Genomic DNA, 15,464 nt, shown 5'->3' with positions numbered 1-15,464 from the left:
AGCCCCCAGGACGGCTGCGGAACGGTGCCCACCCCCTGCTTGCGTTCCGCCCTCCCCGCAGCCCCCCTCCCCTCGCTCACTGCCACCTCTCCTTCGCAGTGGAAGAAGCACTGGTTCGTGCTGACAGATTCAAGCCTGAAGTACTACAGGGATTCCACCGCTGAGGAGGTGAGACCATGTGGGAAGGCTCCCTGCCCCCATCAAGCGCTGGGGGGCCCTGGAAGGGGATTGGGGGGCCTGGGCGGGGGGAGTGGAAGGCATGGACCATTGTGGGCCTCCCTGCCGCAGGCCGATGAGCTGGATGGCGAGATCGACCTGCGCTCTTGCACGGACGTCACCGAGTATGCGGTGCAGCGTAACTACGGCTTCCAGATCCATGTGAGCTGCCGTGCCGCTGGGGTGCCATGGGCGGGGTGACGGGCTTCACGCTTGCCTCCTGTCACTCACTGACCTAGAGACCCTGGCCTTAGAGCCAGTCGGAAGCGCTGCTGCCGACACCAGGCATATCTGGGGAGGCCCCAGATGTCATTGGTGGGAGAGGGAGGGTGGAATGTTCGGGAGATCTTGGAGCCAGCTAGTGGAGGGGAGCTTGGGCACCCTCCCCTCATCCCTAGGTGTGGGACCTTAGGTTCCTTTCTGGGGGGAAAGGGCCAGCCTCCCCGGGGTGCACAGTGGCGAGGGAGCAGAGTGGGGGTGGGGCGGGCCACGTGGCAACCTGCCCGTGGGGTGGACTTGCAGACCAAGGACGCTGTCTACACGTTGTCGGCCATGACCTCGGGGATCCGGCGAAACTGGATTGAGGCTCTGAGGAAGACCGTGCGACCCACCTCTGCCCCAGATGTCACCAAGTACGTGCCGAGCTGGCCTGGGACCTTGAGGGAGGCACCTAGCCCTGCATCCCTGAGGGGACGGCACACAGCGGAGGGCCCGGCTGTAGCTCCGGGGCCTCCATTTCTCCGTCAACAAAATGGGGAGGGGGCAAGGAGCATTCTTGGCGCTCACCCAAAAATACTTGGAGGATTTGAGGTTTGACTGCCATCCCTTTATAGTCCCCCGCATCCTGAAAGGGGAGGAGGGGCCTTGACTGTCCGGAGAACATGCCAGTGAGTCAGAGGCCACCGCTAGGTGGCTGATTGTCTGAGAGCCATGGGAGCTGTGTCTAAGCCTGTGCTAGGGACAGGGTGTGGTTAGGTGGTCCAGATGCGGCGCTCACCCCGCTGGAGGTCGCCTTGCCTGGAGGGTAGGAGGACTGAGTGAGTGGCTGGCAGAGCCCCCTCCCACCCCCCCCACGGTATAAACCCTCGCTGCCCCCGGGGGGGGGGCTGGGAATCGCAGCTGCTAGACAGCAGGAATGGTGCGTGGTACTGGGGGGCCCAAGCATGAGCCCCCCAGCTTGGCCGTTCCTTGGCTGTTCAACCCCAGGCCAGTGACTTTCTTGTCTGAGCGTCCGATGCCTCATCTGTCACGCCGAGCGTGTGACGCCTGCCTCGGGAGGGATGTGCGCGGAAGCCCTCTGTGGACTCTCGAGCGCGATGCGGCTGGACTCAGAGTTAGTCTGTAGGCTCAGCTGCTGTAACAAAGAAGCCCCAAACACAGTGGCATAAGTAAGGGAGAGCTTTCTTTCTCTCTCCAGAACAATCTAGAAGTGTGTGATCCAGACCTGTAGGGGCAGCTCTGTGGCCCACAGCTCACACCTCTGTGTGTGGCTCGGTTCTCACGGAGTCCCAGCCAGGAGCCCGGCCAGGGCATGGGGCTTGAAAGGGGGCCACCTCTCACAGCACTGGGCGGAATGTAGTCACATGGCCATGTGGCTGCAAGGGTTGCTGGGGGGGTGTCGTTTTTGGCCGGCCGACTATGTACCCAGCTATTACTAATGGAGGAGGGGGAGGACTGCCACAGTTGGTGCTCTGTGCACCCAGAGGTCACTGCCCACCTCATCAACACTGTTGACCTCATCTTCCCTGTTCCACTGTGAGCCCCTTGGGCCCAGGACCTTGCCTTACACCACACTTATGGTCATAATTCTCTGATCACCGTTGGCGAAGGGCTTCTGGTTGCTTTACACACTTTCACTCACCTGGTCCTCGCATCCATCCCATGAGAGGCATGTTGGCCTGTGTTACAGAGGAGGTCGCTGGGGGCCAAAGAGGGAACCCCCCTGTCCTGCCTCTGCTGCTAAGCGCTGGCCCTGGGATGCTTCCCAGGGTCTGTTAATGATAACGCTCTAGTCCTAAGCTCTAGATGGGGGTCTGGCCCCGGCCCCCGGGTGGCACTCCAGAAGTGCTTGTTTGGGGACCGACCGGACAAGGGCCCGTCTGACGAGGCTCTGCTGGCATCCTAGGCTCTCGGACTGCAATAAGGAGAACACGCTCCACGGCTACAGCACCCAGAAGGGCTCCCTGAAGGCAGGGGAGCAGCGGGGGGGCTCTGAGGTCATCGGTCGGGGCAGCCTGCGGAAGGCGGACGGGCAGCGGCAGTCCCTGGACTACGTGGAGCTCTCCCCGCTGACTCAGGGCCCCCCGCAGCGGGCCCGCACCCCGGCCCGCACTCTCGACCGCCCGGCCAAGCAGGAGGAGCTGGAGCGGGACCTGGCCCAGCGCTCCGAGGAGCGGCGCAAGTGGTTTGAGGCCACGGACAGCCGGCCCCCGGAGACCGCTGGTGGCGAGGGGCCGCGCCGGGGCCTGGGTGCCCCCCTGACTGAGGACCAGCAGAGCCGGCTCAGTGAGGAGATTGAGAAGAAGTGGCAGGAGCTGGAGAAGCTGCCCTTGCGGGAGAACAGGCGGGTGCCTCTCACCGCCCTGCTCAACCAAAGCCGTGGGGAGCGCCGGGGCCCTCCAGGTGACAGCCACGAGGCCCTGGAGAAGGAGGTAGGCGTCATCACTGGCCTCCGGGAGCCCCCTCACCCCACCAGCGCCCCTCCTATGCCTGCAGTCACAGTGTGGCATTTGCCTCGCGTACCTAAAGTGATGGGGAGCTCACCCCCGATTCACTGATACCTCAGACTCTTATGAACTGGAATCTTCTTTCCTGGGCCTTGGTGTTTCTTGTTTTGGGGCATTTTTTTCCTTCTTAGTTTTGTCCTCAGCAACCACAGAGAAGGGAAAAGGAGGGAGAGACCACTTTTTAAGCATCTTCTGTATACATCATCCTAGGCCTTCTTTACCTCTATTGGTTCACGTAATCCTCTGAGCTGTCTCATGGTCCCAGAGGGTAGACCAGGTTACAGTTGTACTAATGGGAAACTGAGGCTCAGAGACCACCTACGTAATGTGATCAGTGTCTGTGGCCACAGTGTCCTGCTCCCAACCCTGTTTAGTCTTCTCTGGGACAAAGTTCTCCTGGGTCACTGACCTGGCCATCCAGGAAACAGCTGGAATGTCCCCTTTGCCTGCATTCCCGCCACGGGCTGCTTCCCCTGCTCAAACCTAAAGCTCCTCATTGCCTCCCAGCACCCCCTTCCCGGCTTCCAGGTTCCCACTGACCACCCACCCCCCAATCCCCTTGTAGGTCCAGTCTCTTCGCGCCCAGCTGGAGGCATGGCGTCTTCAGGGAGAGGTTCCTCAGGGTGCACCCAGGTCCCAGGAGGACAGCCACATCCCCCCGGGCTACATCTCGCAGGTGAGGCCAAGGGGCTGTTTGGTGGGGGCTGTGGGCAGGCTTCTGGTTGCCGAGGTTTTGGAGAACAGCCGATGTTCTGGAAGTGTCGCAGAACCCGTGTGAGGCATTTGATCTGTATCGTCTCGTTGAATGTACCCCGCAGGTAGACATGATCACTGTGCCCATTTTACAGACAAGCCACTGAGCTCTGAGAGGTTATGGGACTTGCCCGAGGTCACCTGAGCTGCAGATGTCAGAGGTGGGATTTGAGTTCGGTTCCAGCTGACTGCAGGGGCTGTGTGTGAGCCCCCCCGTGACACTCTGCACTTGGACCCCTTCTCCCACGCCATCCGGGGAGGAGAGCCAGTGGACAGTGGGATCCCCAGCGGCAGGCCCCCAGGTCACTGCTGAGGCAGTGAAAATGGGCAGGAAATCCCGCCCGTGCCTGCCAGGCCAAGACCCTGCAGCAGGTGGCTTGCGAGATGTGGGACCCTCCAGCGGCCCCCAGGGGACGCTCGGTCTGCGTTCTCAGCTAAGGCTGATTTGTTCCTCTGGGGACATTTGGCCGTGGCTTACTATCAATTTTACTCGTATAAAAGATGTTTAGGACACAGCGTACAAATAGAAAAGATATCGCTTTTCTTGGGAGCTCCATATATAGCTCATTGACATTTCTCCGAATACTTTCACGGGTTTTCCCAAATGCTTGTAGCCTCAGCTAACTGGCAAATGAGGAGTGTTCTAACATGAATGTTGGTTGACAGTTTGGTTCATGTTAATGAGTAAAACGAGAAGACGTATGTCAGAATTTTACTTGGTCGGCATCACGAGTCACTTCTTGGCCGAATTGGAAAATAGTTTTCTTTTGAGAATATTCTATTTAGAGTATTTTCTCAGGTCTGTGTTCTAGTTACAGTGTGATGGTTATAAATCTGGCAGACTTGGAAGTTTAATCTGCCTTACTAGCATTTTCTCAGCCCTTGCTTAAGTCCAGACAATCAGCAAAACCATAAACCAAGCCCTGATTTGTAATGTTTACCAATTTCCGCGGTGTAAATACTCCCACTATGGCTGATGTCCCTGAACACCGAATTGGGAAGATATATGTGGACAGAGTTATAGAGCGTTGCCACCAGACAAGATACGGAAGACGTAAATAAACTCAAGAGCACAGGGGCGCCCGGCGGGCGCAGTCGGTGGAGCGAGCGACTCTTGATCTCGGGTCGTGAGTTCCAGCCCCACGTTGGGTGTAGAGATGGCTTAAAAATAAAATCTTTAAAAAAAACCCCCAAACTCAAGAGCTTAGACAATAATAAAATGCAGTGAAATAATTAGAAAGTGATGAATTTTGAGTATCACCTTTGTTTTCACTGTAGTTAATTTTAAGTTTATATAATTTAACTTTTTAAATGGCTGCGCTTCACACCCATGTCACAAAATCGTGAAAAATACGACGATCCGTTGCCTCCAGTTGGCACGCCATTGCCTGAAGTAGAAGAGACTGCCGGGATCCTAGGCGGGGCAGGGGGGCCTTCTAGCGGGGCAGGGGGGCCTTCTAGAAGTTCCGGGTTGGAGGTGGCTGTGCGGGGCACCCAGGAAGGCACTGGTTTTGGGGTGGGGGCACGGGCTGGGGCGGGAGGTGGGGGGCTGGTAGGTGTCTACAGTGGAGACCTCCGGCAGCCAAGGAGTTGGGATCTCATTCCGCAGACCTGAGGGGGCTTGGGGGTCTGACAATGACATCAGGAAGGTGGTGTGGGGGTGGAGGGGGACCTGGGAGGGGGCAAGGATGGTGTCAGGAGCTAGGACAGGGGCTGGAGGAGCGAGGGCTGCAGGAGGGTGTGTGCAGGGAGGAGAGGTGAGGACTGGGTGACTGGGCCCAAGGAAGTGAGAGGGGAGCCCCCAGGGGCCTTGAGGCTGGGCCACCATCCAAGGCCAGGAGCCCTCTGGGGTAGAGCATTTAGCTGAAGGGAGACCAGGGCACAGGGGAGTTGGGACCTGCGGGGGTGGGGTGGGGTGGGGCTAGCTTTGGGGTCACCTGGTGTGGGGAGGGGAGTGGAGCAGGGGAGGGGGGAGGGACCAGTGTTGTCAAAGGCACCCTTGAGGCCAGAGAAGGAGTGGGTGGGACATCTTCAGGCTGGGTGAGGCCCCACACCAGGGCCTGAGGCAGCTGGGACACCCCTCAGAGACCCCCAACCAGAGGGCTTCAAAGTGTACTCAGAGCCCTTGGACACCCCAGGGGCTGCCTTTCTGGGTGGTTCCATTCACAGCCATCGGTATCTGGTATCCGAGCAGCCTCATCTGTCTGTTTTACTGTTAGAACCTGCATTAGATTTCTTTTGGGAAAAGATTTGTCACTAAAATGAAGGTTGGAAAGCACTGCTCTGATTGCTCAGCGTACGGGTGGGGAAACAGGCATGGAGAGGTGGTGAGACCTTCCTGCGTCTGCAGTCCAGGCTTCCTGGTCCCCATGGGGCCACTGGGCACACAAAGGGCTGTCAGCCATTTCATCCAGTTAGGTTGGGATGGGCAGGGCTGCAAATAGAATTGGGGGGGCGGAGGTGAGAAGGGAATGATAAGGAAACAGAGCCGAAGACGAAGACGGGTGGAGGAGGGGCCCTAGAGGTGGAGGGCGCCAGAGAAGAGAAGCTGAGCCATCTGGCTTAGGAGGAGGTGGCTGGGGATTCAGCGGGCCCTGGAGAGTGACGGCTGGGGAGGGATTCCCCAGCCTGATACCTTCGTCTGCATGGGCGCCCCCCTTTCAGCTTGTGGGGCTTGCCACATAGGACAGAGCAACTAGGGGGTCTGGGGCTTCACCCGCCGGGCCTCCAGAACGTTCTCTGGCCTCCTTCCCACTTATTGCGGGAGTAATGGGCATTTCTTGATCTACTTTGATCCATGTCAGAGGCGGCCGTTCGACACCGTGGGCCTCCCAAAGATACAGCAGAGAGAGCGGTGTTTGGCCTTCTAGGAGCCCCTTCTTCCTCTTGGGCTGGTTCCTGCCTCTGGACCCCCTAGTAGCTGCCAGGTCTGCCTGCCCCATCTGGCCCTGTAAGGACAGCTGTCCCCACCCCCTATGTTGCTCCCATTTCTATAGGTGGGCTTATCTTAGGGACCCCCATGAGTTGGTCTTATGGGCCTGTCTTATGAGGCTCAGAGTGGGGAAGAGGCTCATTCGAGTTCCCTCTGGTACAGGGAGGGTCAGGACCCACTGTGTGGAATTCCAAAGCAATGTCATTGTGACTGGAAGGACACAGGACAGATGCAGAGGGAGAGACGTTACCTACCCCCCACTCAGAACAGCTGGCCCTTCCCCCAGACTGGTCCTTGTAGCCCCCTGGTGCACCTGCTGGAGAGGTGGGAGTCAGTCCCCCCACACCATGAGGGGCCCTATGGCATGGGGGGGATATACTCTCTTATCTGACCCTCGGCTTCAATTTCTTCCAGGGCTCTTCCCCTTTCCTTTCCTGTGATCTTAAATTTAATTACATAATATGTTAACATTTTCAAAAATAATTCAGTCTAATCAAAAGGTTAGAAATAAACACGTGAGCTCTGCCTCCCCTGCCCCCCACCTCCCACCCCCACCCCCACCCAGGGGTTACCTTGGTCACCATCCCTAGAGTTTCCTGTTGCTGTTGGAACAAATCACTACAACCTTAAATAACACGAGTGTATTATCTCACGGATTTGAAAGGGAGCAGCCTAACCGGGGTCTCTCTGGGCTCAAATCCTTTCCGTGGGCTTCTCATGGGACCCATTTCGTCGCCCTTTCCGGTGGCCTGTGGCCACCAGCCTTCCTGGGCTTCTGGCCCCGTCCTTCGTCTGCAAAGCCTGCAGTGGAGAGTCTGGCCCCTTCACTTCCTGTCACTGACCTTTTGTGGTCACTTCTCCCTCTCTGCCCTCCTGCCTCCACTTCCACATCCCAGGACCCCGTGACTCCATCCGGCCCAGGGGATAATCCAGGATAGTCTCCCTATTTTAGGGTCAACTGATTAGCAACTTCAGTGCCCCACGGCCACGTAAGGTAACATATTCAGAGGTTCTAGGGAGTAGGCCGTGGGCATCTCTGGGCGCCGCTACTCTGCCCCCCCCCCCCCACGGCATCCTCCCATACCCTTCACTGTGTTTGACACTCGTGGACTTGGATGCGTGGCCCTGTGTTGTTCCTGTGAGTGGGATCGCACAATACATCTTGGCAGAGACCAGCTTGAGTCCCCTAACTTTCGGGACGCCTTTCCACGGCCGTCCGCGTGGGCAGCTCTGTCCTTCACCATCTGCCCCGGGGGCCTTTGTAAGGCTCGGTCCCATCACTTAGTTAAGGGCTCCCCTGTTAGGTGTTGTTTCCGGTTTTCATCTCTTACCGGCCTTACCATAGGGAATACCCCTGTCCGAGAGTCTTTGCCCACATGTGACTTTCTGTGGGGTCAACAGGGGGTTACTAAAAATGTGATGATGCCACGAGCTCCCCCCCGCCCACCTGTCGCAGGCAGCTCCCCAGCAGCGCGCATTACCAGTCCTGTAAACGCTTGCCACTCTTGTCTACAGGCCCTATTTGGTGATGTCATCAATTTCAGCTCACTTACTCAGCACCTGCCACGTGTTAGGCTCTGGTCCGGACCCCGGGGGGCTCCGAGCCGGATCAGGTCTTCCCTGTCTGGCAGAGGCAGAGCCTTCAGAGGCAGGGGAGAGGCTGTTCAGAGATAGAGCAGGGAGGACATTAAGCTGGACTGCAGGCCAAGTTCATTATTCTGGAAGAGAAAGTTGCAGAAGAATGTTCCAGGCAGAGGGCTTAGCCTTAGCTAAAGCTCAGAGCTCTGACCATGCCATGAATTATTTCGCCTATCTGGAGTTCCTTGGTGGGGAAAGGCCCAGCCTGAGGCCACGAGGGTCAGACACGGGAGCAGGGACTTGACCCCGCGGGATAGGACCCTCCGAAGGGACGAAGGGACGGAAGCAGGAGAGTGGCAGGCTGAGGTTTGTGGATCGGGGGAGCAGGGGCAGGTGTGGTTGGTGGTGCGGGGCTCCAGGGAGGAGAGGTGGACGCGGCCGGTGCGGGGGCTGGCCTGCCCTTGACGCCCACCGCCTGGGGCGGGGGAAGGGCCACCATCCGGGCCTGGGGGCGGCCCGGGACCCAGCTGGCCTCCCGCCCGCAGGAAGCGTGTGAGCGCAGCCTGGCGGCGATGGAGTCCTCGCACCAGCAGGTGATGGAGGAGCTGCAGCGGCACCACGAGCGCGAGCTGCAGCGGCTGCAGCAGGAGAAGGAGTGGCTGCTGGCTGAGGAGACGGCGGCCACGGCCTCAGGTGAGGACCCCGGGCCCCGCGAGCCTCCCGCTGCGGCTCCTCGGCTGATGTTGGGGAGGACTTTAAATAAGAGGTGGGGGTCTCAGTGCCAGACTTGGGAAAAGGGACCAGGAGGGGGGTGGAGCCCCCAGAACTGGCCTCTGCTCCTAATTGAGAAGGGGAAACTGAGGCAGTAAAAGCCCCCACCCCCACCCGCATGTCCTTCTGGGTTGGGACTCCTGTCCCTCAGGGGCGCGCAGCCACTGGGGATCTCACCCCAGCCCGCACGCACACACTGAGCTCCAGCTCCATGCGCAGGTGTGCGCCGTTCGCTAGGGTAGAGACTGGTCAGCGGCGGACCAGGTTGGGGGGGGGGCGGGGGAGAGGACCAGGCCCTGGGGAGGGCAGGAGCAAAGCTGTGAGCTGTTGCTGAGCCCTGTTCCCCACGCGAGCACCCTTAGCTCTTTGCAGTGCCTGACGGACGGACCCTATTTCACAGATGAGGAAACTGGGGCTCAGAAAGGTTAATGACTCGTCCCAGATGGCACGGCTTGGGGATGGCAGACCCGGAGTTGGGGCTCAGAGCACCCTGTCTGCGGAGTGGGGCCCTGAACCCCACCCTCTGCTCTCCCAAGCCAGAAACAGGAGTGCCCACGATGTTGGACATCTCCCTCCCTCACCATGTTCCCTGCGCACCTCCCGTGTGTGCCCGGCACATCCGTAGGCACTCCCACGGGGTGTGCAGAGTCATAACAGTGATGAGAGAAGTCACTTGATCTAGAACTTCCCGCCTCCCAGCGCCGTGTCCCGTGCTTCACGCACTCACGCCGACGGCCCCTCATCCCAAACCCCGGAGCCAGCGTGTCCTGCATTTTAAGAAGATAACCTAGTGCGCCGGTTAGATACCCTTCCCAGCAGAGTCAGGGCTCTTCCCTGAAATCTAGTGCTATGGTTTTCACGGTGGAACTTCTCAGAGTTATGCTTAAGTGGGCTACGGATGCAGGTAGCCTTGCGTCTGTTCAGGTCAGGGATTGCCACCGAAAGAGTTATGAAAAACTTCCAGTGTTCTGAGCCTTTGGATTTTAGAATTATGGATAAGATTATGGACGAGGGCTTGTTTAATCCTCCCAACCACCCTGTGTGAGTGTGAAAGCACTTAGTCCTTGGTTGCTCACAGTCTGAAAAACAAGCCAGCACGAGCTCTCTCTGTATCTGCTCTGGGCCGGGCGTGGCTCTGAATGCTCTACACACATATTCCAGTAACCCACGAGAGAAGGTGCTGTTGTTCTCCCTGTTTTCCAGCAAGGGACCCGAGGCACAGGAGGGTTAAGTCCCCTGCGAAAAGTTGCACAGACTTGTGCCAGCTGCAGTCCCTGCACTGGGTATGATCAGTGGGCTGGGCAAGGGAGCCCAGCCTTGTGAAAGAACCCTCCAGGCCCTGCAGGGGTGGTGGGCTGTGTGGGATCCCACCCGGACGTCACTGACAAGAGGTACCAGTGGTCAGATACTGATGTCTCCCCAGCACTGTCCCACCGCAGCAGACAGGGATTGGTATCCTCCCTTGATAGACAGGCTCAGAGAGGTCGAGCAACTTACCCAAAGCCACTCCGTTCCTGATATGCGCTGGTTCAGTGCTCTTTGCTGCCGTCTGCATGGTGCACGTGGGGCCTTGGAGGAGGTGGAGCTTGCTGCTGCTGGCCCCTCGCCAAGCTCCCCTCATGCCTCTGCCCTGCTTGCAGCCATCGAGGCCATGAAGAAGGCCTACCAGGAGGAGCTGAGCCGGGAACTGAGCAAGACGCGGAGCCTCCAGCAGGGCCCGGATGGCCTTCGCAAGCAGCACCAGTAAGATGGCACCCGGACTCTGGGGTCTATGGGCTGGGCCTCATTCTGAGCTAGGGGCTGCCCACCCTGGTGTTTATAAGGTGGGAACCCCATGCCAGTTGACATAGATAGTTCCTTAGGCCCCTTCTTATCCAGCTGGTCTCAGCCTCCACCTCCTCTTCTGGTTAGTGTCCCCTAGAGCTGGGCTGCAGTACTACCCTTGGCCAGTAGGTGTCCCTCCCCACCGCAGAGGACCTTTCTGGAGTGTTAGGGCTGTAGAGGCCTTTGAGGCTTAACCCACCCACCTCCTTATTGAGGAGGCACCTGCAGCCCAAAGAGGCGGTCGCCAGTTCACAGCCCGCAGTGGGCTGAAGGCAGAGCCAGAGCAGGAACCTGGAGTCCTGAGCTGCTTTGAGTCTGTCTTGAGCCGCGTCCCACGCCGTCGCTGCCCTCCTCTGCCCTGGGCAGGTCAGACGTGGCGGCGCTGAAGCGGGAGCTGCAGGTGCTGTCGGAGCAGTACTCGCAGAAGTGTCTGGAGATCGGGGCCCTGACGCGGCAGGCCGAGGAACGGGAGCACACGCTGCGGCGCTGCCAGCAGGAGGGCCAGGAGCTGCTGCGTCACAACCAGGTGAGCCTGGCCCAGTCTCGGGGGTCGGGGGCGCGGCGGTCTGGCGTCCCCACATCCCCGCGCTGACCGTCCCGTGCCTCCCAGGAGCTGCACGCCCGCCTTTCAGAGGAGATCGACCGGCTGCGTGGCTTCATTGCCTCCCAGGGCACGGGGGACGGCTGTGGGCGCGGCAGCGAGCGGAGCTCCTGTGAGCTGGAGGTGAGCTGGGACGGGCACCTGTGACAAAGCCACCGCCAGCGTCCAGCCCTCCTGTGGGGGGCCTACCACCTAGCTGCTGGGTGACCATGGCAAGTCACCCCACCATGCTGAGCCCCAGGAGCGCATCTGTGAAAGGAGGCTAGCGTCCCCCTTACTGGGACAAGTTGGAGTGAGAACATGTGTGTGATCCCAGGATCCCCTAATGTTTTATTTTTTATTATTATTTTATTTTATTTTACAAACATGTATACATGGCTTTACTGTGTGTCTGGAACGTCGGTAAGTCCTTCATATCTGTTAACTCACTGAATCTTCATAACAGTTCTACGAGGTAGATATCGTTACTGTCCCAGTTTACAGATGAGGACACTGAGACGCAGGGAGGTCAGGGACCTTGCCCGAGGTCTCGCGGCCAGTCAGCGCAGGAGTCGGGGCTGGAACCTGGCAGTCTGGCTCCAGGGTCGAAGCTCTTAAGCCTCCCCAGTTCTGGCCGAACTTGTCTCCGATTTGGTCAAGTCAGAATAGCAAACCCTGTCCCTCAGGGTTTGGGGAGGGGTTCTTGAGGTATTTCACAGGGAGGCCTGCCCTCTCTGGCTCCCTTTGTCATCTGTTTGCCCTCAAGTTGAGGGCCGGGTGCTGTGTTGGGACCACAGCCGAGGTGATCATGAGACACCCACTCACTGGTATGGACAGAGGTGAGAGCGCAAGGAGAAATCAGGGAGGGCTTCCCGGAGGAGCCTGGCCCTGGGGTGTGGTGGGACTTGGTGCGGGTTGGGAGTTGCGTTCTAAGGGCCCGAGGCAGAGAGAAGCCAGGCTGCAGGGTGCTGTGGCCCTGGGTCAGCCCGGCACCCGTGACCCTAGGTGTTGCTGCGAGTGAAGGAGAACGAGCTCCAGTACCTGAAGAAGGAGGTGCAGTGTCTCCGGGATGAGCTGCAGATGCTGCAGAAGGTAGGGTCCGACTCGGCGCTGGTGGGCGGGGGGCCCCTGGACCCGCCTGCGTGCCCCGTCCTGTGAGCACCCGCTCCGTGCCAGCCGCTCTGCTCACCGCCTCATCCGTGGCTCTCGTTGTGCCTCTCCAAAGACACTGAGGCTAAGGGGGGGAGGGACTTGCCCACGGCCACACTTGCTTTATTGAGTCAGCAGATACGTCCTGAGCACCTGCTGCGTGCCGGGCACTGTGCTTGGCGCTGGGGGGGCAGCCGTGCGGGGGCGCTCTCGTTCCAGTGGGGAGTGGGCTGTGTGGCCGGCAGTGGGGAGGGCAGGATTTGGGCCCAGGGATGTGAGTCTGCGGCCTGCCCGGTGCCGTGTCCCTGTATCTTTGACCCCCGCCCCCGCCGTGTGTTGGTGGCTCCGTGAGGATGTGTGGGTCAGACTCGCAGATGGGCCCCAAGCCCCGAGCCAGGCTGCCCTGGTTCACACCCTGGCTGCTCACTGCCAGGTGGGTTTAGACAAGCCTTCCGCTCCCTGAGCCTCAGCTCCCATCTCCAGGGAAGAAAATGACGCTGGAAGCCGTCACTGGGCCCTGCCGGGAGGGGGCACCCAGGCCCCGGGGCTGCCGAGGGCACACCTGGAGGGACCAGGCCAGGGGGCTGTGGAGGGGCCTGGCGGCTTTGTGCTGGCGGCAGGGAGCATGGTGGGCGTGGGCCGAGGAGGCAGGGCCAGGAAGGGGGGTCGCCGTGCCCTCACGGCCTCTTCTGCGCCCTCGCAGGACAAGCGCTTCACCTCGGGGAAGTACCAGGATGTGTACGTGGAGCTGAACCACATCAAGACCCGGTCGGAGCGGGAGATCGAGCAGCTGAAGGAGCACCTGCGCCTCGCTATGGCCGCCCTGCAGGAGAAGGAGTCCCTGCGCAACAGCCTGGCCGAGTAGAGGTGAGGGCCGAGGGGCGGGCAGGGTCGAGCAGGGGTGAGGCCTAGTGGGGCACCGGGCCCAGCTCCTGGTGCCACCTCACCCGGGACGCTCCTTTCTCGTGGCCTCTGTTTCCCTTTCTGTACATAAATGGGGACGGTGGCACTAGCCACGTGGGCTTGTGGGGGCTGTCGGTGGGTCAGTCGGACTCAGCCAGAGGCTGCTCTGTAAACCGAGCGAGTTTCTGCAGAGGTGGGGAGGCGTGTTCAGGGCCCGATGATTGCCACAGGCCCCCAAGTGACAGCAGGTGCCTCTTAATGCTGTGCCCCACCCGCAGCCCGGGGAGCCCACAGCCCTCATCCGGGCCCCCAGCGCCCCTGGGTGTCTGCGCAAATCCAGCGCTGGCGGCATGGCACGCATCACGGATCGGTGACGGCATTCCTGCCACCGCGTTCCCCACCTCTGACACCACCCACGGAGCTTGGCCCCTGACGTAGTCTCACGCTGTCTTTGATTTCCCAGGCTTCAGAGCGTTCTGTTGCTGCCTCTTCTAGCGCCCCATCCGCGGGGGGCTGCCTACCTCCGCCCGGCCCTCGCGGGCTTCCTGAGGCGGTTGGGAGACCCACGGCGGGGCCAGGCTAGGTGCGGAGAAGCCCCGGGAGCAGCAGCGGGTCTGGCCCCGCCTTCCGGGCCGCCCCTGCCTGGCGACGCCTGCAGCTCCCCGACTCTTGTCTTCCAGGTCCTGGTGGCCCCGCCCCGCGGCAGACCCTCCCCTGGCCTGAGGGGACCAGTCAGTCGCCCTCCTTCCTGCTGGATGGACGTCAGAAGCCAAGCTTTGTCCCCACCCTCTGTGGGCCGCACATGCACTCATACCCACACACACCCACACACACACAGACATACACACCCACACACATGTGCACACACACACACACACACACACTCTGCGTATCTGAGCGCGCCCCTCGCACTGGGTCTTACCTTGCACCTTCTTTGGGATTTTATATGTGAAGAGATTTTTATATAGATTTTTCCCTTTTTTTTTTTTTTCCAAAACACTTTATACTTTGAAAAAAGCAATTCCTCGTGGCCCTGTGCCTCCATGGCTGGCTCCCCTTCTGGCTCTGGCCGCCTGCTCGGGCTTCTGGGCCCATGGCCCTGCCCCGGGGGTCTCACGGAGGCCGGGCAGCGGCCGTGGCAGGGTGGGCTCTGGTGGCAGAGGCAGGGAGCCGGCCACCCTCTTCCTACCCTACCTCCCACTAACTACTTCCTGCCCTGAGGGGACCCACGTGGACCTTGGGACTCTGGACAGAGGGCCAGATGGGCAGAGGGAGCCGGCAGCTGTCCCTGAGGCCTCACCACCTCCTCCGAGGGGTGCTGGCCGGGGAACGGCTGGAGCTGCCCCACGAAGGCTTCTCTCCTGCCCCATGAGCCTTCTTAACTTAATAAAATGTTCCCGCGGCTCTGGTGTCCAGGATGGCTGGGGCAGGCCGGGTCCTAAAGGCTGGGGCTTCACCACCCACGCCCCCCGCACCCCACCCTTCCTGAAGGGAGGCGTGTGAGCTCTGAGGGCGGAGGCGAGAATCGAGTTGTCTGTCGGGCGACAGCTTTGTACACCACGTGGGGTTTGCAGACCGGCCGCTGCCGCCGTGTCACCAGGGAGCTGCTTAGACATACAAGTCCAGGCCCCACCCCGACCCGCTGAGTCAGAATCTGCCCTATGACACGGACCCCCCCAGTGATTCATGTGCATCTCCGAGTCTGCAAAGGCCTAGAGTGGGCGCTGGGCCTGGGCCTCGGAGACAGGACAGGAGCTGAGGCTCTGCCCCTGATGACCTTAGGCAAGCCACGCCCCCTCTCAAAGGCTTCATTTGCTTCTCCATCTAATGGGTGCCTTTCGGCCCTAGTCCTGTATTGAGGCTGTGCCCAGAGGTCATGTCCAGCTTTGGACAAGGTTGGGGGGGGGTGGACGTGGCCACCCCAGGCTCACCAGGCTGGAGGCCTCATTCCCCAGTGGGCCGGCTGTGCTGCTGCTGAACCTCGTTCCCGGTTGTGGGCCACTGCAAGCCCAGCGCCGGCCGGCCGGTCTGC

General features: G+C 60.2%; 1 protein-coding gene across 2 annotated transcripts in view; it reads left to right on the top strand.

Annotated features, from left to right (window-relative positions):
- Positions 1-14,836, top strand: part of TRIOBP (TRIO and F-actin binding protein) — a 60,445-nt gene extending 45,609 nt beyond the window's left edge. For both annotated transcript variants that reach the window (XM_057316306.1, XM_048217933.2), the window contains 12 exons: positions 100-168; positions 289-378; positions 739-848; positions 2,342-2,867; positions 3,508-3,618; positions 8,751-8,898; positions 10,617-10,719; positions 11,167-11,326; positions 11,411-11,524; positions 12,386-12,472; positions 13,233-13,396; positions 14,113-14,836. In XM_057316306.1, coding sequence (XP_057172289.1) covers positions 100-168; positions 289-378; positions 739-848; positions 2,342-2,867; positions 3,508-3,618; positions 8,751-8,898; positions 10,617-10,719; positions 11,167-11,326; positions 11,411-11,524; positions 12,386-12,472; positions 13,233-13,394 — 1,680 coding nt within the window. In that variant the 3' untranslated portion in view covers positions 13,395-13,396; positions 14,113-14,836. The remainder of the gene's footprint in view (positions 1-99; positions 169-288; positions 379-738; positions 849-2,341; positions 2,868-3,507; positions 3,619-8,750; positions 8,899-10,616; positions 10,720-11,166; positions 11,327-11,410; positions 11,525-12,385; positions 12,473-13,232; positions 13,397-14,112) is intronic.
- Positions 14,837-15,464: the final 628 nt, after the last annotated feature.

Source organism: Ursus arctos, unplaced genomic scaffold (assembly GCF_023065955.2).
Source record: "Ursus arctos isolate Adak ecotype North America unplaced genomic scaffold, UrsArc2.0 scaffold_21, whole genome shotgun sequence".
In the NCBI taxonomy this organism is placed as follows: Eukaryota; Metazoa; Chordata; class Mammalia; order Carnivora; family Ursidae; genus Ursus; species Ursus arctos.
This window is presented reverse-complemented; position numbering and strand designations above follow the sequence as displayed.